The sequence below is a fragment of the Cicer arietinum genome, chromosome 8 (genome assembly GCF_000331145.2).
Source record: "Cicer arietinum cultivar CDC Frontier isolate Library 1 chromosome 8, Cicar.CDCFrontier_v2.0, whole genome shotgun sequence".
In the NCBI taxonomy this organism is placed as follows: domain Eukaryota; kingdom Viridiplantae; phylum Streptophyta; class Magnoliopsida; order Fabales; family Fabaceae; genus Cicer; species Cicer arietinum.
The window spans coordinates 8,706,307-8,728,285 of record NC_021167.2 but is presented as its reverse complement, the minus strand read 5'-3'; the positions used below and the strand labels follow the sequence as shown (position 1 = coordinate 8,728,285).

The following is a 21,979-nucleotide window of genomic DNA, read 5'->3' as shown; positions in this document are numbered from 1 at the left end:
AAGATAAATGTAATTTATAAATATTCATATTACTCAATCTACTTATGTGCATTTCACAACGGACAAAATTGAGAAAGCTCATACAAAATTCAAAACATAAATATTTTAAAAACAGAGTGATGCGGATTTGAAATCAGGATATTAATTAACTATTAGAATATTCTCATTATCATAATTGTAACTCTAAAAACTAATAACTTTAGTGTTATACACAAATTATTAATTAATTAACTAAATAGTATAATTAAAAATAAACAATTAAATTAAAAACTAAAAGTGATATTTTTTACAATAACTTTATTTTATGAAATGCGGTAATTATTGTGGGATAGAAAACATTTTACTTTTATTAATCAATGTGTAAAATTTAGACCACACTATTTTGAAAATGGTGAAGTATATGATTGCTTAAATATATCTTTTTGATACATAATATTTTTTAATAAATTCTAATATTAATTGCATATTGTTTCTAATCTATCATTCTTAAGTTTTTCTAAAAAATAAAGGTGCTAAGGTCTAACATGATTTTCAATTGAGAATAGAAAAGCAAAAGGTGGGTCAAAAATTTGAAGTAATTGCATATTTTAAGAATAAAGTAATATATAATCATACAACTTTATAATTTGAGATTATTTTTTCTTTGGTCTCATCGTCTGATTTTTGAATTAAATCTAAAACATAATATATATTTTGGAAAAAAATGGTCAATGTGAGCTGAATGAAATAGATCTAGATAAGAATCGAAAAAGAGGAGAAAACCACACGAATTAAGGGTGGGTGCACTAGAAAACAAAACCAAGTTTCTATTGGAAAAGGTAAATCCTAACTAAAAAACCGTCCTTGGAGGTAGGAGTTACATCATGTCATGTCAGATCACACTAATTAGCTTAATATTATGAGCCAAAAGTTTTGTAAAAAAAAAAAGATTCTCCAATCAATAATAAAGATGGAAGAGATAACATCCTAATTTATGTCTAATATTACATCCGTTTGACCAAAACCCATGATCATTAATTCTAGCTAATTTGATATTACATGTCATCATGCATTGGCGTTTTCCAGTGGTAAAAACTAACTTGGCTAAACAACAGAGGTTGGTTAGGTTAGTAAAGATTATTTTATTTATACAAGTGTGGATTTGGGGAAACTTTATTGATGATTAAATATAAACTCAAGTATGTTTATAAACATCTTTTTGAGTTTTTTTTTTCTAACTAGAATTCTATCTAACTCACCTAAAATTATCCTTTAAAATATATTTTTTGTATTTAATCTGTTTATCTTTTTGTTTTTTAGACTTGTTTTCTCATCTTTTATAAATAAATAAACGTTTGTATTGCAATTTAAGTTATTTGTTCTTTTCTTACGTATCTCTATATTGTAGATTATATTATTAATGTTTAAATAGACGAATATTTGTATACTAATTATTACATATGATAAATTGTTTTTTCTTTGTGTGAGTTTATACTCCAATCATTTAACTCTATCGATTTTTTGTAGTTTGAATTGTGAATCAATTGACTCATGTTAGATGTGTATATATAATAGTCCAAGAAAGTTGTGAAAATAACCATGTGCCAGACTTTCTTGTCTCATTACCCACTTTAACATGATAACTACTTTTTCACTTCGTACCTTCCTTCAAAATCATATCTACAATAGATAAACATTCAGCAATTTCTCAACTAGTTAATGGATATTGTATTTTTTTCACCAACTTATTTTTAATAATCTCTCTTTTTTTCTTCTCATTTTGCAGTTTCATAATAATATTTGAAAATGATTATTTGAAAATTGAAGGGAACAAGCGACATTTAATTTAAAAAAATGTTTCACAAAGCAAAAATAATAATATTCTGGTCCACAAAAAATATGGACTATTATATGATAGGCTAAACATCAATTTGCAATCATGACTAGTAGTGTACCTATGCATCCCAAACAAATAGTGCAATCATGTGCCTCTTATGTCATGTCACTACCTCGTAAGAAAATGACCAATAGTATAGCTATTTAAGGCTTAATATGGTTCTGACTTGTCACAGTAAGAGGTTGTTCAGATCATCATATCGAATTTTAGTTAACTAAAAGAGTTTCTCTCCATCGTTTATTTTTTTTCTAAATATATCAAAAATTGTATTTTTTTATATTAAAATATCATTTTAATTTTTTGTATATAGATTAAATAATATGGTCAAAATTGTCTATAACCATAATAATTTTACTAAAATAAACTTACTATTATTTTTAAAATAAATAACAAAACATGATACAGCAATCAATATTTCGTTGATTGATACTATCCATTAGTAAAAAACATTGAGAAAATGACTTTGAAAGATATAGAATTGAATAGTACTTTTATTGTAGAAGAATTTGATGCTAGCATATGGAGCATGATAAAAAATATTGCCTCAATCAAATTTAAATACTTGTATGTATAGTCTATGGAATATCTTTTTCACTTATACTTTCTTTTTAGTATAGTCATTCACCTTTTTTTTTTAATTTTCACTAATGTCTTTTTTGTTAATATATTGAAAGAACATAAAATTTTACACAAAATATAATATAAATACAATATTTTAATATTTTAAAATATAATATCTGCTGTATTTTATACAATACTGTATTTTTGTGTCAAATTTTATATTACAATAACATTATTTTATCTTTATGTACATATATAGATGATGATGTTAATACATATATAGAAGACACCATTAATCAAAATTAACCCTAAAATTCATCATCAAGTAGATCATATGACATCGGTAATTTTTAAGACAATTCTTATTCAAATCAATTTTTTGAATTGACGTATATAAATAGTCCAAATTTTGTAGGTTCTATGTATTTATTTAATAGGTGATGAAGAAAATATTATGAGTGAAGTGACAAATTGGGAATTTCCACATGCACCAAGAAGTTATCTTACTAAATGAAAGTTGTGTAATGATGAAAGAAGAGCCATATTTGAGTCTCTTCAAAGTTCTTCTACTCTATCCAACTCATTGCCTTCATGTTTTTCTTATTCAATCCTCTCAAAGTTTAGAGAATCGTTTGTTTTTTTCTAATTCACAATCCTAATTTTTGTCTTCCTCGTTCCCAATTTTAATGAAAATTCATATGATATGATTCTCATTTATAGAATGAGATATGAGTAGGAAAAAAAGTTTGAAAGGATGTTATTGTCTAAGTAGTAAAAATAGTTTGAGAGGTGTTTTAATGAATCAAACAAACATGAGGGGATTATGTTCACTATTTTATTATTAAAATGATGAACACAATATTTTCATGTTTAATTCAAACATAAGAATATCCACATCCTTTTATAATCATAAAAGAAATTGTTTTTGGTAATCATTTTCTCATTTTACTTCCATTGGAAGTGTGTAGAAATGAATATTTTTTTAAAAGTTTTCATTTTAATGAGAAAAATATATTGGCTGCAAAAATTTCATCCAAAAAATTTAATAAAAATAAACATGGAAAAAAGTATTTGTTTCTTAAAAGTTGAAAAACAACTGTCAATGTGAGATAATTAGTTTTTGTTAAAATGACATTAATTTTAAGAGAGAGTATTATAACTTCCTTTTAAGTGTAAACTCGATCTCCTTTGTTTTTTATTTCCTTTGAAACAAACAAGACTTACTATTATAATAAAATACTTTAAATAGTTTATCACATGGGAATGGAATGGAAAATGCATTTTTAGATCTATATATTGTATACTTTGCACGCCTCACTTATTGCGAGTAATTACAATATATTGTTTTTCTTTAGCTACAGAGAATAGTGGCCCCACTTAATTAAATTTTTTTAAGCCATATATTGTCTTTGATTTAAGATCATGATAATAATAATTATAGATATATAAAGAAAATTATTGATTTTTCCGTATGAAAGTTGATTTATTAGATAAAAATTTAATTCGTTTTTCAACTTATATACGTATAAGAATTCATTTATATTATATAAACACGAAACTTCAAATTCAATTGTTGTTGTGAATATTTTGATGGTGAATAAAATATAAAGTAATAAGTAAACTTTAAATTATTTATTTTTAAGTGGTATTTAAATTTTTTTAAAATTTAATTGACATAATACCTTATGAAATTCCTCAATTTTATATTCAAGAAGGGATTTTAACACAATTTATTTGAATTATCCTAAAAAAATTACTTTCCCTTATACAAATCCTTCATCCAAACATCCCTTGTTTCACCACTTTTGATAATTAAACAACAAGAAGATTAATCTCCAATCCCCTTTAACACTTTATTTCCAATCTATCCCTTCATCTCTCAACCTCTTTGATTTTATTTTTTCTAATAATAAGATTTATATTTATCTTTCTTCATTAATATTAATATTGGTGGATAACAAATAATTTTGTAGATATTACGGTTGTACTCAATTAATCAATTCAAGAACTTTACCTTTTTCTGGTGAAAAAGATTGGAAAAATATCCATGAGACGTGAACTAAATCATTTATGCTTTTAGCCTACCTAGTTATGTGCATTGAACTTCTTTTTCTGGACGACGAACTGTGCATTGAATTGAAAAATCACTATCAAAGAAAATAAACAATAAATATTTGGGCCCAAGTTTTATTCCATTATGGACTGCTTAATTCGATTATTAATTAAACAATGATAAAGAACCATGGTATTGGGGATAGATTTTGCAAAGTCCAAAAAACATTTCATTTTATGGACAAACAAAGACCTAACTATTTGTGTGTGCCATTAATATTAATAGGAAAGATAGCAAATAAAGCAAAATGAAGTGTATCAATACATGATCATGAAGAAGTGGATCACGATAAGTACTAATTGTGCACATGTCATATCCAAATAGGGGTGAAATAGGAAATTCAAGTTGACTTTTTTTTTTTCAAATGAATTTCAGTAATTAATATTGTTAATATTTTATTGAGAATGAATATTAATTTGAGACTTTCTTATTAAGAAAAAAAAAAGTAAAATTAATATATTGTGTTTGACTAATAGTAAACACGCAAAAAAAATTATTTTTCTCAAATGTTACAAAATTTAAATTATTGGATATCTACAAATACAAATATTATTACATCCACTTCAATATTCATTAACTAACGAGTTGAAATATTTATTTTATTTATAAGTAGTTGTTAAATTAATCTACATAAAAATGCACTTACGGATTATTTTGTCATTCTACTAATGACTTGGTATGTGACACTTGAATTAAAAGATAGTCCCTTGAATCTGGATGGAAATGTATTCTAAATTTGGAAATTATCTCCATCTTTGTAATTCAGTGTACATATTCTAGATCATATGTAGATTTTGAGAGATTAGCTTTCCATTTTTTCACACAAGAGCCCACAAATATAAATAATTGCATTGTGGCATGTGAATGAAATGGCCAAAAGAAACAAACGTGTGGATTTGAATGACGGGTGTATAGTGTTGTTTTGTTCCATATATTTTGGACATTGCTTGGTAATGGTAACAACATTTTGTTGGAACTTGAAAGTGTATCTTGTGTGTATTAGTTTGCATATCATGGCCAACAAGTAGTGACTCATTCTGACATACACGAGAGTGGGTGAGAATTCTCATGCTTATTTGTCAGAATAACTTCGTGGTTGGGTACTACATTACATGTGAAAATGCTGCCACATTTTGTTTAATAATGTTTTCGAATCTCAAATTTTATGAAGTTATAGAGTCATCCAATGTTTTAAAAACTTAACTAACAAGCCTTTTGAGATCTAATGGTTGATGTTGTAACAAAAACTATCGATTAATATTAATTATTTTAAAAAAATTGTTGAATCAATGATGAAAATATTGTTGAACTGCTTAATCGATTGATATATTTAGTTTAGTTTAATTTTTTAAATATTGGATTAAACAAACAATGAATTTATCTTCAATCCATGGTGTGAGGTTTTTTCTTTTAAGAATTTTATTTTAGTAAAATATTTTCTAATGGTTAAATGTATCGAACATGCTTTTTTATTTCTTTTGACGAAAAATATATAACATGCTAGAAGAGTTATGTTTGTGAATTTGTGCTAGGTAGTGTGATGTAGGGCTTTTGAAATTGAAGCCCACCAATAGTGATGCCTGACACAACTTCATATTGTTCTCATATTTATAGTCCTATTGCTAATGAAGTGATCTCTCCTTTTATTAAAAGATACGTAGGACATTATTTGGAGAGAGACATACACATATAAGATATTCATCAGATTCAGTTTTTAAATAATCTTTTCTTTTGTTTGTAAAGAGAAAATAATAAAGAAATTATAAAATGTCGAATTCGAACTTATGACATAATATTTAATAGAATAATATTGGTATTTTTTTTTTAATAAATAAACAAGGTATGTTACTTTTAATGACATTGTGTTCCTGTGCACTAGAAGCATACATTAAGAGAAATATTCCATACATCCCCCCACTTTAATTTCCCACTCCTTATTTTTATAGAAATACAATTTTACCTTTTAAATTAAACAAAATTTTAAAATATTCGAAAGTTTTGAAAAATTCAAAATTGCAATTTTCAGAATTTTCGAAACATTTAAAATATTTAAAACTTCCGAAAATTTGAAATTCAAAATATTTAAAACTTCCGAAACTTTCAAAATTCAAAATATTTGAAACTTTTCGAAACTTTCAAAATATTTTTATTGTTTTCGGAAGTTTCAAATTTTTGAAATAATGATTACATTTCGAAAATTTGGAAAGTTTCGAATATTTTCAAATCTGAAAAATTTCGAAAGTTTCCATATCTAGAAATTTTCCTATTTCGAAAGTTTTGAATTGTTCGAAAGTGTCGAAAATTCTAAAATTTTCTCTATTTCAGAAGTTTCGAAACTTTCAAATTAATCAAAAGTTTGGAAGTTTTTGATCAATTCTGGAAAAATACATTTCGAAAGTTTTAAATTTATCAAAAGTTTCAAAAATATCAAAATATTTTAAAAAATTACGTTTCGAAACTTTCGTGTTTATCAAAAGTTTCGAAAATGTAAAAAAATTTCACTTTTTTATATTTCGAAAGTTTGAAAATTTTGTAAGTTTCAAAAAATGGAGTGGTTAATTTTTTTAATGGACAAAATAGTATTTTCATTTGAAATAGGAGGTGGTAAGTTAAAGTGAGGAGGTATATGATGCATTTCTCATACATTAAATAGCATGGGCTATTGAAGTCCCATTTTCGACCAATAATACCAATGACAATCCATAAACTCCCAGAAGGCCCACGACTTCATGGGCTTCATTATCTGAGCTAAGTCCAGTGTTTCACAGAAAGAGAATGGAAGGTTATTGGCTTTGGTTAATTCCAAACAAACCAATATATTTGTCCATCTACTATTTTCTTTTAGGTGTTTGTTGATTTACTCTCATGTTTATTCAAAAATATACAAATAACACTACAGAATTGGAGTTTTTGATAAATTATTAATTTCATTTATTCATTACTACATTGAGCGTTTTTATTAACGGACCCTAGAATCCAATAAAATATGAAAGAGTTGTGGTGGGCTGAAATAGCATCCACTTTTTTATAGGCTTTTCTTCTACTTAACATTAGATTTCCAAACCCATGGAAAAACAACCAACCACTAGATCAGTGGCAGAGGAATGGGCTTTTTTGTATTTGATGTGCAAATTAGTGTGGGCATGCCTATTAAACCTTTTCTAACTGTCATTCAACCTTTTTTTTTTCTTTCTCAATCTCTTTTTATAAGAGACATTTATTATATCTATCTATTTCTCTATCATGGTGTCTATGTGATGAATGAATGTCCACACATCATTGTAAAGTCGGTAATCACTTTAAATTTTCATAAAAAATAAAATCTTCACTGTAAAATTCATCTAGTGGTGAATCTCATATTTTATTATTTATAAAACTAAAATTGATAAAATTTTAATATTATCTAAATAAAAATTAAATTAATCGACTTTTTTTGTTATCAGTTAAAAAACAATCATTATAAATTATCGATTACATTAAATTAATAAATAATTATATATATATTTTTGTCAAAATATAATTTTATATTCTTAAATATCTAAAATGAAATATTTTTAATAACAAAATTATTTTAGAAATAAAATTAAAAAATTTCCATATTAAATTAATCTCCTTTTGTTTTGATTGTATTTTTCTTTTTTATATATTTATTCTATCTTAAATTATAAATAAAATTAAAATTAAAAAATATCGATATATGTAATTAAACTATGAAGACTATCATCGTTTTCTCCTTATATTATTGAGATTGGAAACATTAAAGGGTAAGTTCACCATTTTATCATTAAAAGTATTAAAATTTACAACTTAAAAGATTATAAATGGAATCCAATGCATTTTAATGTTGAGATGATAAACATCATTCTCTCATGTTTAATTAAACACAAGAGAATTCAAATCCTATTAAAATCAAGTTGCATTCTCCGTCAATGGACCATGGTAGTAGTACCTGGGTTCCAAAGATATGCAGTTTCGCATAGTATATATTTAATATCAGAAGGAATTTATTAAAGTTATGGTGAGTTACAATAATTTTCAAAAATTACACATAAATATTTTCAAAATATTAAAATAAAATAAAAATTATATATAAAAAAAAATCGGTGGTTGCATATTTGAAATACGACTTCGTGAAGGTTAAAAAAATAGTGTATTTTGATATATAAATTTTATCATATTATATAATAGAGAATTTAAAAAAAGAGATTTACCTAGAAGAAAAAAAAAGAAAAAAAATCCAAAATGTGATATCTCTCCACGGTGATATCAAATAGAGATATAGTAATTTAGATGAATCGGACAAGACAAAGACAAAGAGCCCCGAAAGTCTCTCATAACTGCCTTTGTTGAGGAACTCGAAATTCGAGACATCAGCTTTCGGTGGCTTCCTTAAATCACGCTCAGCTCCGTATACCTTTTATTATCAAAACAAGCATCTTTTTTCTTCTCAAAATATGTGACACACACAAATTCATACTACTACATTCATTTTTTAATTAAACTACACAAAATTACCCAATTTCATCAAGCATATACTAGTAATTAAATATTGTGATGATCAAGTATAGCCTTGTTTGTATTTGCGAAAGAGATCTTCAGTCTTGGCATTCCTAAAAGCAAAGCAACCAACCAAATAAACCACAATTAAAACAATGACGGTTATGATCAATATCACATTAGCTCTTTTCCATTCCTTTCTAAGATTTGCCAACAAACCAGCCTTGCACGAGTCACAATTGTAACAAAGTTGTGTTTGGTCGTTGCTCCATTGAAGACAATCCATATCTGCTGCATTGTTTATTGGGCTAATCCAATAGGTTGGGTTCACAAATGTGTATGCACATTGTGTTGGTGGCTTGCAGCACCCTGACTGAAAATATTCAAAGGAACAAAAATATAATGTAAATGGCAATACAAGGGAATTTTATGTAAGATAATTTATTAAGGTGGGTTTTACCAAAAAGAAATTGTGATTTTAGTATTTAATTACAAATCTTTTATTTGTTTTTATTTTTATTATTTTTTAAATTTGACTAAGAATCAAGTTTTTTTTTTTCTGGTACATCACTAAGAATCAAGGTTAATGATATAACTTTTTCCCTAAATATAATACCTATTTTAATATAAAAAATTATTATTAATAATAATAACACTAATGTTTATTGAGTAAATGTTTCTATTGACTAAATTACAAAAATTGATAATACTAATAACAAACAATTGATATTATTTTTATTTTTTAAGAAAAAGAATATATTTATGTTCCCTCAAAAATATTTATTATTGATTATTAAAAAACGTAAAATGATTAAGAGTATGTTGATAAAAAAATTAATATAATTAAAAATTAAAATTTGGTCTTGTTAGCCATAAAAAAAAAACCTAAACTCCAAACCTCACAATGAGACACAACAAATGTGAAGGGCTCAAATAAGGAACAACCTTGTTTGAAAAATAAAAATCATCTCAAAATTAAAAAATATTAATTATATACATTATATTCTCATTCGCTACTAAACCACTTTCTAAAAAAAAAGTGGGATCTTTAATCTCCTCATCTCACAAGAAACAGAGTATAATCAAGAAATACAAAAAATACAAAAAAAAAGAGTTATACCTGCATTGGTGTTAAACGTGCGTTAAAGAAATCCATAGCCATACGGTAACTTTGATTCAACTCAGCACACATATTTGTTGAACTAAGACAACTCCTAATAGTATCCCACTTAAAAGAACTTCTGACCCTTCTACGAAGAAACCCTGAAAAATCATCCAAACGGTATTCCAAATAAGCCCGATTAGGTTCAATGTTACCATGACCTCGTACCGTTACCATATAAACAAAAACCACCAAACAAACAAGGAGTATAATAAGCACAAGCATTGAAACGAGGTAGAATATAAGAAGACATGACACTCTCCAAAAAGAACCAATGAAACCAGCTAGAGACACTATTAATATGAGAACTCCCAGGATTATCACTGGCCATTGGAGAAACTTCACACATGTGTCCGCTGGTTCGTTTGTTAGCCATATTCCAGCACCTATTATTGGGATTGAGAGGACTATTGCTACTAAATTTATTGCTCCTATTATATTGTTGCTCATTGCCATCCTTTTTTTTTTTTACTTCGTTGTGGATTTTGTTCTTTGTTCAAAGATGATGAAATATGAAATGGTGTTTGGGGTTGGGTGTTTCATAAAAAGGTGTGAATGTCTTTATCATTTTTTTGTCCCATCTTCTACAAATTTTTGAAGATTAAAGACAAACTTTATAGAAATTAAAAATTAATTTACTGTTTGAATTTACCGTTTACGAAAGAGACATAAAAGTTAACTTAATTGTATATAGTACATTTATACACTCTAGGAAAAATGGTTGCCAGCAATAAAAAGAAGGACTATGGTCTATGGTCTAAGGTGCAGAATAGGTTGTGGACAAAATCATGATAAAGAATCTATGTGTCCTCTTGACGCATGGGGCCTTTTCGATATCTGTGTTGACTTATTTCGCACCTCATCAGAACTTGGGTTTTAAATGGGACACACTTTGTGATACTTTTTTTTGTCATAAAACAATTAAATGATTTGATTATGTAATATATATTAAGAAAAATTATATATAAATTAGAAAAATATTATTTTTATCAAATTAGTTTTAATAGATATTATTAAATTATTAATTTAATAAATATATAATAAAAAATATTACATTAGAAATTATGTAATTAATATTAATTTAATTGTATAATTAAAAAGAATTGCATTACAAATTGAAATAATAAATTATTTTAAGATAAACTTTTTTCATAAATAAGTCAATTATTTTGTACAAACATTTACTATTTCATGTTATTTCTTAACAAATTATCAATATATTATATTTATTGTTTATATTTTATATTTATATTTATATTTATTTTAAAGTGTCCATTGAGTTTCGATATACATTAAATATTTTGTTTGATATTATACACTTTAACTCTAGTATGTGCATTATTATAAATAGTTTCTAACTATTTTAAATGATCTCAATAGACATATATTGGCAATTATAGTGACATAAATTATAGGTGAATTTTTTTTTTTTATGAATGGTTGAGAGTGAATTTAAAAAGAGAGTTAAGATTATTAGGAGTGACAATGTTTATGAGTTTCTCCTACCCTACTACTATGCTACTAAATGGATAATTCACCAAAGAAGTTGTGTAGCTACCTCCACAGCAAAATGAATGAGTTGAAATGAGGCATAAAAATATTCTTAACATCAGTTTTGTGCTCTTGTGTTTCAGAGTCAATTACCAAAGTCTCACTAATCATATTCAGTACAACATGTTGGGTAACTAGAATTTGTACAATAAATCACAACATTAGGTCCTCTATAATAAGGTAACATTTTAAAAGATCTCGAATTTAAAATAAATGAAAATAAAAACGGTACTATGAGTGCACCTTATCTACGTACTTTCTTCTACACATCTTCGTTTCTCCACCAATGGCAACTTTAAAATCACCCGTAACTCTATTCACACCTAAACCTTTCTCAAATACTAACTACCCTTTCCTCGCTAAATCACCTTTTTCCGTTAAACTCCATTCTTCACTTTTCTCTCACAACCACAAACTTCAATTTTCTTCCTCCAAAACCCCAATATTCTGCTTTGCGTTGCAAGATGTAGCACCATCGCCAATTCAAGAGGAAATAACAGATACATTAAATAACGTTAAGAAGAAGAAGCTCTGTGTCTTTAACTTACCTTGGTCTCTCTCCGTGACAGATATCAAAGACCTCTTCGCCCAATGCGGAACCGTTATCGACGTCGAGGTTGTTTCTAATTCTCTCTCTCCGCTTTTTTAGGGTTTTCATTTTCGATTAGTTATTCATTGTTATTTCAGAATTTAATAGAGATGCATTATCGCAATGTTATGTTCTCTTTTCTCGAGTTGAATTGTAATGTATATGATATTTCAATTTTGCTAATTACACCCCTTTTATAAAGAGTGTGGTCAGCATTTGAAGTTGTATAGTATATGATCGTTTAATTTGGTTAGAAATGGGTTTTGTTGATTATAGTAGATTATAAAGAGCAAAGATGGGAAGGGAAGAGGTTATGCATTCGTTACTATGGATTCAGGAGAGGAAGCTAAGGCTGCTGTTGATAAATTTGATGCTTATGTAAGTTGCTTCAATTTTTGTTTTGTTTTGTTTTGTTTTTTGTGTGACTGTGGCTTATGAATGGTGCCTCCAAAATTATGAATCTTTTCAATAATGTATATAGTCAGTGCGATGAAAGGAGAATCACATCATTTTGGAACTCTTTCAAGTCATTAAAATGTAACCCAGAGAGGGTATGACCAAGATTGAATGCTCATTATGAAGCATAGCATTTCTCATTGATGAGGTGTTAGATTGTGGAACAACCTTTTGACATCATACCTGTGTGACATGTGTCAAACACTCTCATTAGGTGTCTGATTAAGTATTAATTATTTTTATTAGCCAACATGACTTGGACACTTGGCTGACACTCAACTATGGCTTGGTACTTTAGGACACATGAATCTTATAACAAACTACCATTTTGCTGTTAAATATTTTCATTAAGGTCAACAAAATAGGTAAAAATGTCAAGAAATGCCCCTACACCTGTATTGTATTTTGAGGGAATATCAAATGAGTAGGTCAGAGGAGATAATCTTGGCCATGCAAGATTAACACGCCTTATACTCTACTATGGACATGATATGTGCAGACTATATTCATGTCAGTGTGTTTGTGTTAGGGTGTGTCTGGTCCCCATGTTTGTGTTTGTGCTTCATAGTATACCTTCTAGACCTATTACTTTCTACATTTGTTGGTTGAATGCTTTAGTACTTTCAAGAGACTATGAAGTTTAGTTATTTGGGGTCCATTTGAACATGATATGCCAAGGCTTATTTTAATTTGGTTGGGACTATGACACTTTTTTGTGGATTATTACTAAAAGTAAAAACTAGAGGTTGGAGTATGAACTACCCTTTCTGCCCTCAAAGAAGTGTGATATCATCACATGTTTCTTTTGTCACATACAAGAGAGTCTACCAGCAGTTTATAACACAAATATATTCATATTGCCTAAACAGGAAATCGTCACTTTGCAGTGCATGTAGTAGGATCTCCTTTAAAATGACCATTTTAGTTGCCTTTCTGTACATGTGTTTACCTCTGGCAAAGCACTTCCAACATCCTAAACTAAGCTTAAGGAATGGAGATGATTCTTTGAAATATGTTAACTAGTTTCCAAAGTGAATGAAAAATGAAAGGAAAAAAATTGCTTTGCCTACATATCTCATCCAACTTCTGTGTGGCTCTGATTTTATTGACTTATAATTGTGTGATTCAGGTAATATCAGGCCGGATAATAAGGGTAGAGTTTGCAAAAAGATTCAAGAAACCTCCTCCTCCTCCATCTCGTCCAAGTCCCCCTCCTAGCGAGGCACGTTATGTAATTTATGCATCCAACCTTACATGGAAAGCAAGATCTACACATCTCAGAGACGTCTTCACTGAGAATTTCAAATCACCAGTTTCAGCCAGGGTTGTCTTTGAAAGCCCTGCTGGAAGATCTGCTGGGTATGGATTTGTATCTTATCATACGATGGAGGAAGCAGAGGCTGCCATTTCTGCTTTGGAAGGGAAGGTAATTATCATCTCATTGTTGATAGTCACTTGCTTTGCTATTTCTTTACATATGTTGAATGATTTTCTATTTCATGACTTGTCTAAATTAATTAGTGTTTGTCTTTTATAAACAGTTTGATGTTAATGATTTTGAGAAGCGATACTTAAAGAGCATAATCTTTAAATGAAATTAGAGTTTAAAGATTACGTCAGATGGTGTAAAATATTTTTACACCGTCATCCAATTTTGTATCACCGGACAGATTTTGTCAAGATATTTTATGAATTAATATAATAACGTCACATCATGATGAGATATGATTGGAAGACTGTGTAAAACATTTTTACACTATTAGCCCATAATCTTTAAACTCTTGAAATTTTGTTGCTTTTATCTTTACGTAGAACTTTAGGTTGCACGTTTATGATTAAGATACATATTTTTCGCTTTCTAGAATATGAAATCACAGTCTACCTAAATAAGACTAAATAATATTGTTTGGATAGAATGGCTGGATATATGGTTGAAATAATGTAGGCTGCATTAGTAGAAATGATTTTACTTCATATAACTGTTGTGGAGAATGGAGATTAAAACGCTAAATATGGTTGCTTATATTGACATATCAAACCACCAATGAACTTCAACCACCTTCTGATTTTCACTTAGATTTTTACTGCCTTTACTCTTCTACATTTATCTTCTCAAATTTATACTATGGATCCTTTATTTTGGCAGTGGGACTCATTCTGTACCATATTCTTGTATATTCAGGAAAATCGATTATTGCCCTTATTAGTTTTCTGCCAATATTATAGTTTAGTGATCCTTAAAATTGGACTTTCAATGATAGCTTCCACTTGTTTCTTCTTTTTCATAATTTTGAGTTAGAGTAAATGGTTTCATTGTACTAGTATTTTCTGCACCAATAAGCTTTCACAATTATCAGGGTAGTTTGTCACTTGCCAAATGTTGGATTTGGTTTGGAATTTCCAATGGCGCTTTTGTTTCAAACTTTGCATTATTTGAATCATTGTTAAGATCACTTGTTTGTTTTTCAATTTTTACTTCTTTCAACTTTTCCTTCCAAGTAATGGCTCCTTTACAACCTAATTAAGTTGTGTTCATACTCCATAGTCTACAGTACTATATGGCCGTGTTTCCTCTTGTTTGTTCTATTATCACAGACTTCAACCGTATGAATGGGACAAAAATTCTGGCTAATTCATTTCGTTCTGAAGAAAAGTTATTTATCCGTTACCTATTGTTTTGCAGGAGTTAATGGGACGACCACTTCGTGTAAAAATAAGTGAAAAGAAAGTTAAAGAAGCTGGAAGTGTAGAAAGTGAAGACCAAGATGATGATGCTCAACAGGAAGAGTCATAAATTCTATTTGATTTTTGGTCGTGGTATTCGATTGAGAAGAAACCTCTACAAGCTGGAATTTTACCTCATGTATACAAAGAAGATATGAAGGACGACTTGTTTCATTCACAATCTTTCTTCAATTAGGTTGAGTTTGGCATACCTTTAAATTGTAGGTGAGAATGTAAGAAGCTTTTCATTATAACTTTCCATATAAATCTCAACTCTCATTATTTTTTTCACTCCCAATTTAAAAGGGTATTCATAAAATGCAGCAAATCTCTAAATGTTGTCAATTAAGAGTTCAAATCATGTACATTTCATATTAAGACTAATTCAATTCATTGAGACTAGTAATTTCGTTTTTATTTTTGTTTTGAAATAATGGTCACTAGTTCATTGTGATAAAGCAAGGTTTAATTTTACTAAGTCTAAGTAAGTCATTTTGTGACATTTAATGGACTGAACAAAATCTTAAGGGACTACTGGCTTTATGATTCAGATTTAAGATTTGAAGTCAGGGTAATCATGAATCATGATATAATGTTTTGCTGTGGCTTTGTCCAGCAATTTGTACAATGAAGAGCTTTTATTGGAGTAATTAATGAAAAGTAATTCATGTGGGAACACCATGACATATAAGCAGAACTCATGTGGGACCACCTGAATTCCAAACATATTTAAGAGTGCTTAGTTTCCTTGATTCCACACATCTTCCATTGCTATCACCAATAACCGTAATTGGTGCAAGAAAGTTGATTGTCTATATATGAACATGAAAATTGAACAATAGTTTACCAAGTTCAGATTATTTGGTTATGATTATATCCTCTGTATGTCTCCATGTTTATCATTTGAACCAATCATTATGCAATCTGCTTTGAACAGAATTAAACACTCATATTCTAATTTGCACTATTTGGTTTTTATGAAACTTCTTATCTAAAAACATATTAAAACATCTGGAACAAAATTCATATGAAATCTAATAGTTTAACAGAAATACAAAAGTATACATAGAAATAATGAATAAAAAGGAGACTCAATAACTTCAGAACCAAGTCCTAATACTAAAAAAAGTGACTTGAAGGTTTAAAAAAATAAGGGCCATCTTTAGTTCTTGTAAAAAGACTCAAAAGGGATTGGATCAATAGGGTATTGGCTTTTGTGCATATGATTATGTCTCCACAGAAGTAGAAAAAGGACCTTAGTCTAAGGCATTATGTTACCACATCATTCAACTTAATGATTTCACCACAACATAGAATCTTAGAGAACAAACTTTATTACTTATTGATATTCCTTAATTCTTTTAAATAAATTTTTCTTAAAGTAAGACTATGTAAATGGACTAAAGCATGTCAAACATGATATTTAATTAGATTTTCATTATCCTATGAAATATTCTCCCACTTTGTGGAAATCCTATATTGTCTTAAACCACTAGAAATATTATATTTTTTTAATGAAGGACCACAAAATGTCTAGATCCAAAGGTTTAAGTATTCTAACCATATATCCCTTATTGTAAATGCATGCTATCGATTGATTTGGAATTTCCTAGATAAACTCAAATTTAACAAAAAAAATGCGTGGCTTCGGAGAGAAGAAAATAAAGTTGAAAAGCAATGAATAGATTGCCCAAGATGTGAGCAAATATAGGTTGATTAGGTAATAAGTGACATATATATTTGACTCCAACTTGCTTTAAAATGCATAATATATGTTATTTTCTATACACCTTTATTCTCTCTTGAATATATTCTCATAATCAAGTTGACTAGCTTATAATTAAGGTTATCATATGTTTAAAGATTATGGTTGTCTTGTAAGTTGGTACTTCACTTTTAGTTTTCCATAATATTGGAGGATATTTTATATTCCCATTATATATAGTCATGTTTCTTTACAAAATATCACAATAAATTAAGTTTTTTTTTTTCAGTAACATTAATTGTTAATTTACAATTATCTGAAGAGATTTGAATCATCAGTACTTTGAGATTATAAGGCTAAACTTTTACTACTGAGCTAACACCTCAAATATAAATACATTTTGTATAAATATCTAATCATATTTTATCATTTATTTTTCATATAAACATATTTTAAAAAGTACTATTATAATGTGACAAATTTGATAAAATATAGGTCATTTCTTTATAGAATTTGTATTTCCATATAGGCAATAACGTCATAATGATAATACACACTGGCCTGGTCTAGGTGATGCCTTGAAGTCGAAAGCAAAAAGCTTGAAACTTCTAACACATCCAATTCTGTGTCAGATACAACTAACTTTGACAGCCAAATTGGCTTCACAACATAACTGAACCAACATAAAATGAAGTTCTTGAACTAATTTTATGTCACTTTATAAAGGCCTTAAATGTCATGCAACATGTAGAGTGAGCAAGTTAAAAATAGTTAAAAGAAAAATTAAGCATTTTTATATTTTCTAAATTCTCAACCAACATCACCAGTTAACCACCATCTCCTTAGTCAACAAATCATTGTATCCAATAAAGATAAAACTAGATAGCAAATAAAGCTATGTCTAGAAAATAACCTGCAAAATAAGTACTAGATATTTGAGTCTTTTTATCATTTAGTCGAGTTTCAATCTCTAACCAATATATATAAAAAAACATATATAAAAAAAATTGTTAACTTCTTAAATTAATTTTAATTATTTGAGAAATTAATCTTTATCTAAAAAAGAGAAAAAGAAAAAGAAGATTAAAAAAAAAAGTTAAAGTATAGTCATCAGCATCCCATTTTCCCTTTTGCCTGCCCTTTATCTTGCTTTCCATCTAAGCACTTTGGCCCTTTTTCAATGCTCTCTTTTACCTTGTTAGAGACTTAAATTCTAACAAGTCTCTCTGTCTCCTTGACCCTCTATTCTTTCTTCTATGCTACTAATCATTTTCATGACATAAAACCTTCACAATCTTGTCCATAAATTTTGTCTCGACCCTTTGGTTTTCAAGAGAAAGGACTCTGGTAATTTGAAGCTTGATCGTGAAGTAAGTACAATCTGATCAAGAATTGTTCCGATCAGAATTAGGTGAGAATTTTTAGGTGACAATAACATAACTTATACATCTTCTATATATGTTTGCTTACTTCAGAAGCTCCTCTTATGTTTTCATAACTAATTCTCCACTTGCTTCTACGTTTGTCTTTAGGTCCTATTCTTTAGCTTATTTTTATTCTATGAAATTTCACTTGCCATATAGAACTAGGAAATAGAAACAATGTTTGTAAAATTATAAGATCAATGTTTCTCGTGTTAGTAACTTAGTATATAATATATATATACTTCTCCAAAGTCCTAAAGGTGATTCTTGAGCCATGGCTTCTCTTGAAAATCCAAAAGCTTTGGTTCCATACATGAACAAAGATTGTTCACAAGGTTTTTGTAGCTTCTTTTGTCCACAATGGTGTTATGTAATCTATCCTCCTCCTCCTCCTCCTTCATCCTTTGAATTTCCTGATGATGATTCATCTCCAAATTTCTCACCTCTTGTCATTGCAGTCATTGGAATCTTAGCAAGTGTTTTTCTTCTTGTAACTTACTACACCATAATATCAAAGTATTGCGGCCGAAGAGAATCATCTTCGAGCGAAACCCACGAACCAAACGATGAATCGGATGAAAATCATCATCATAACAATCATTTAATCCATGAGCCATGGCATGTTACAACAAATGGCTTAGATGAAAATTTGATTAAGTCCATAACAATTTATAAGTACAAAAAATATGATGGATTGGTTGGTGTAAGAGATTGTTCAATTTGTCTCAATGAGTTTGAAGATGATGAAAGTATTAGACTTTTACCTAAATGTAGCCATGCTTTTCATCTTCCTTGTATTGATACATGGCTCAAATCTCACTCGAATTGTCCTCTATGTCGCGCTACTATTTTCGCCTTCAATGCCTCGAGTACTAGTGCAACACTTCATGTGCCTTCAATGAATGAAATTTCATTAGAAAATCCACATTTGAATGAAAATATGAATGTTGAAAGAGATAGTACTAATGAATTGGATGTAGTGGAAGAAGGAATGTTGCATGATCATGGTAGAGAATTTCGCGCTTTAAGTGATTTAGGAAATTTAAGAGGAAGACACAGTGTGATTGAGATTAGAGACAATAATGAAAATTACGAATCGATTCGAAGATCATTCTCTATGGATCATTCATTTCAAAGTGGCCATGTTATGCATATGAATCATCATGAGCAAGATTCACAAGTTGAAGGAAGTACTAGTGAAGTTGTTGGTTCATCAAAGAGATCAAGAAGTGAAAATGAAAATAGTAAATTCAATGGTTATAGTAGAAAAGTTTTGCATTGTGTTTTAAGTCCAATTGCAATGAAGAGATCATTTTCAAGTGGAAGATTTTTCCTTAGTAGAAGTGGCAGAGGAAGAAGGTTGGGAGTTTTGCCTGTTTGAGAAATATTCCTTTGTATTTTTTTTCTTTACCTTTTTTTGTTATGTTATTTATGAAAGCATGATGGTGTAGTAGAAAAGATTGAGCAAATTTTTGTGTGAAGATCTGTATTTTTAACATGATTGAATCTTTGAATGATGATAGTAATATTAATCAGTGTGTTATTAGAACAGGCTAATAAATGTAGTATTAATAATTAAGTCTTTTACCTCAATCTATAACTATTTATATCAAATGAACCGATGGTTTTTATGCATTATGTCAAATGCACACATATAAGGTGTGGAATCAGTGGTAACAATTTAATAAGAAGTATTAATATTAATGGAAATAAGTTTCACTTTGGAAGAAATTTTAGGTCTTGAACAATATATAAGAGAATTAGCCTATGCCCAAAAAATACCCCTATTTAAAAAAAAAAAAAAAAAACACCCCATTCTAGCATGTCATGTATTCTCATCATGTTGTTTAAAGTGAAATATGGGTCTCAGCTATCACCGACTGCACGCATTTATACACCAGACGATCATGTAATTATTGACTGCATGAAGTTATTGTTAATGAATTTAATTTACTAAAGATGAATTTTATTTCCTAATAGAGGACTTGAGTTTAATAGGATGTGGGAAACATGTTAAATGAAAGACACGAGTATAATAAGAATTTGTATCAAATGGAATGAATGGCAATGTTACCTCACGAGCTTCTCGCCCCCCCACCCCCCTTTCCTCAAATTGGAAATCTTGACGAGATTTTGCCTTCCTTGGGATTCGAGCCCGGTACCTAGGGGATAAGTATCGCCTCATCACAATCCCACTACCAATTGAGGATTGTGATGAGGCGGTACTTATACCTTAGGTACCGAGCTCGAATCCCACGGAAGGAGGGCGGGGGTGTTACAGAAAAAGACGCCTTTTTTTTTGTAATACCCCGGCCATTACCGTTACCGGCGATGCTACTCACGACCTTCTCGCCCCCCTCTCCGCCCATTGGAAATGCTACCTCACGACCTTCTCGCCCCCTCTTTCCGTCCATTGAGTCGCCCCCCTCTTTCCGCCCATTAGAAATCGCCGGTAACGATAATGGCCGGGGTGTTACATTTACTCTTTTTGAAAATATATATAAATAAAATTAGCAGTCGAAATGTTGATGTATCTAGACTAAATTTTTAACTAAATATATCAAACTTTCAACTAGCTTTTTTACTTATATTTATTTTGATAGTAGTATTTCTTACATCTTTTTTTTTATTATCTCATTTATTTCGCTCTTCTCACATCAATCAATCATACATAAATACTATCCTTTTTATAAACATTTTCTTTGCTATTTTTATATGTATTAAAAAATGTAGATAAGAAATTTAATGTGTTAATTTTATATATAGATGTTTCTAAAATATTATGTGAATATGAATGTATTCAATTTGACTTTTTCATCTTTCAAAATAAAATGATAGTATTAATAAGAGATATATTTGAGAAAAAAATAAATAAATACATCCATTAATTTAAAAGAGAATATATAATATTCTCATTTTATTTCAACGTAAAAAAGTTTTTCGAGATGCAAAATGGAGGCTAGTTCAACAAAGTCGTAAAACCTCATACAAAAATAAGCTAAAATAAAAGAAAATGCGAGTAAAAGAGTATTTATTTAATTAAGAAGATTCATTATATTATAATGTATACTAGCACCTCTCTTATTTGGGAGAAGTAAAAATAAGGGAAGAGGATAGTATAAGATGGAATGAATTTAATGTCATTTATTTTTTTTGACAGATCATGTTTTATATTACTTCATCTAAAATAAAATATCAATAAAAATAGTAAAAAAATTATATATGTAGTTAAAAATGAAGACTAGATAGATTAATTTTTTAATTTTTTTTATTTATATTTTATGCTAAAATAGTATTCTATTAATTTTTAGAACTATAAAC

At 28.6% G+C, this 21,979-nt stretch overlaps 3 protein-coding genes across 3 annotated transcripts; 2 read left to right on the top strand and 1 right to left on the bottom strand.

The window, feature by feature from the left end:
- Positions 1-8,811: 8,811 nt before the first annotated feature.
- LOC101497692 (protein TORNADO 2-like) lies at positions 8,812-10,795 on the bottom strand. Its single transcript, XM_004512463.3, has 2 exons — positions 10,168-10,795; positions 8,812-9,420 (listed from the first exon to the last, which is right to left on the bottom strand). The coding sequence occupies exons 1-2, from the start codon at positions 10,663-10,665 to the stop codon at positions 9,109-9,111; spliced, it is 810 nt and encodes a 269-aa protein (XP_004512520.1). The 5' UTR covers positions 10,666-10,795; the 3' UTR covers positions 8,812-9,108.
- Positions 10,796-11,967: 1,172 nt separating this feature from the next.
- On the top strand, positions 11,968-15,946 carry LOC101497362 (28 kDa ribonucleoprotein, chloroplastic). The gene is made up of 4 exons (XM_004512462.4): positions 11,968-12,376; positions 12,629-12,727; positions 13,935-14,231; positions 15,489-15,946. The coding sequence occupies exons 1-4, from the start codon at positions 12,047-12,049 to the stop codon at positions 15,597-15,599; spliced, it is 837 nt and encodes a 278-aa protein (XP_004512519.1). The 5' UTR covers positions 11,968-12,046; the 3' UTR covers positions 15,600-15,946.
- Positions 15,947-18,412: 2,466 nt separating this feature from the next.
- On the top strand, positions 18,413-20,184 carry LOC101497030 (RING-H2 finger protein ATL52-like). Its single transcript, XM_004512461.4, has one exon. The coding sequence runs from the start codon at positions 18,933-18,935 to the stop codon at positions 20,037-20,039; it is 1,107 nt and encodes a 368-aa protein (XP_004512518.1). The 5' UTR covers positions 18,413-18,932; the 3' UTR covers positions 20,040-20,184.
- Positions 20,185-21,979: the final 1,795 nt, after the last annotated feature.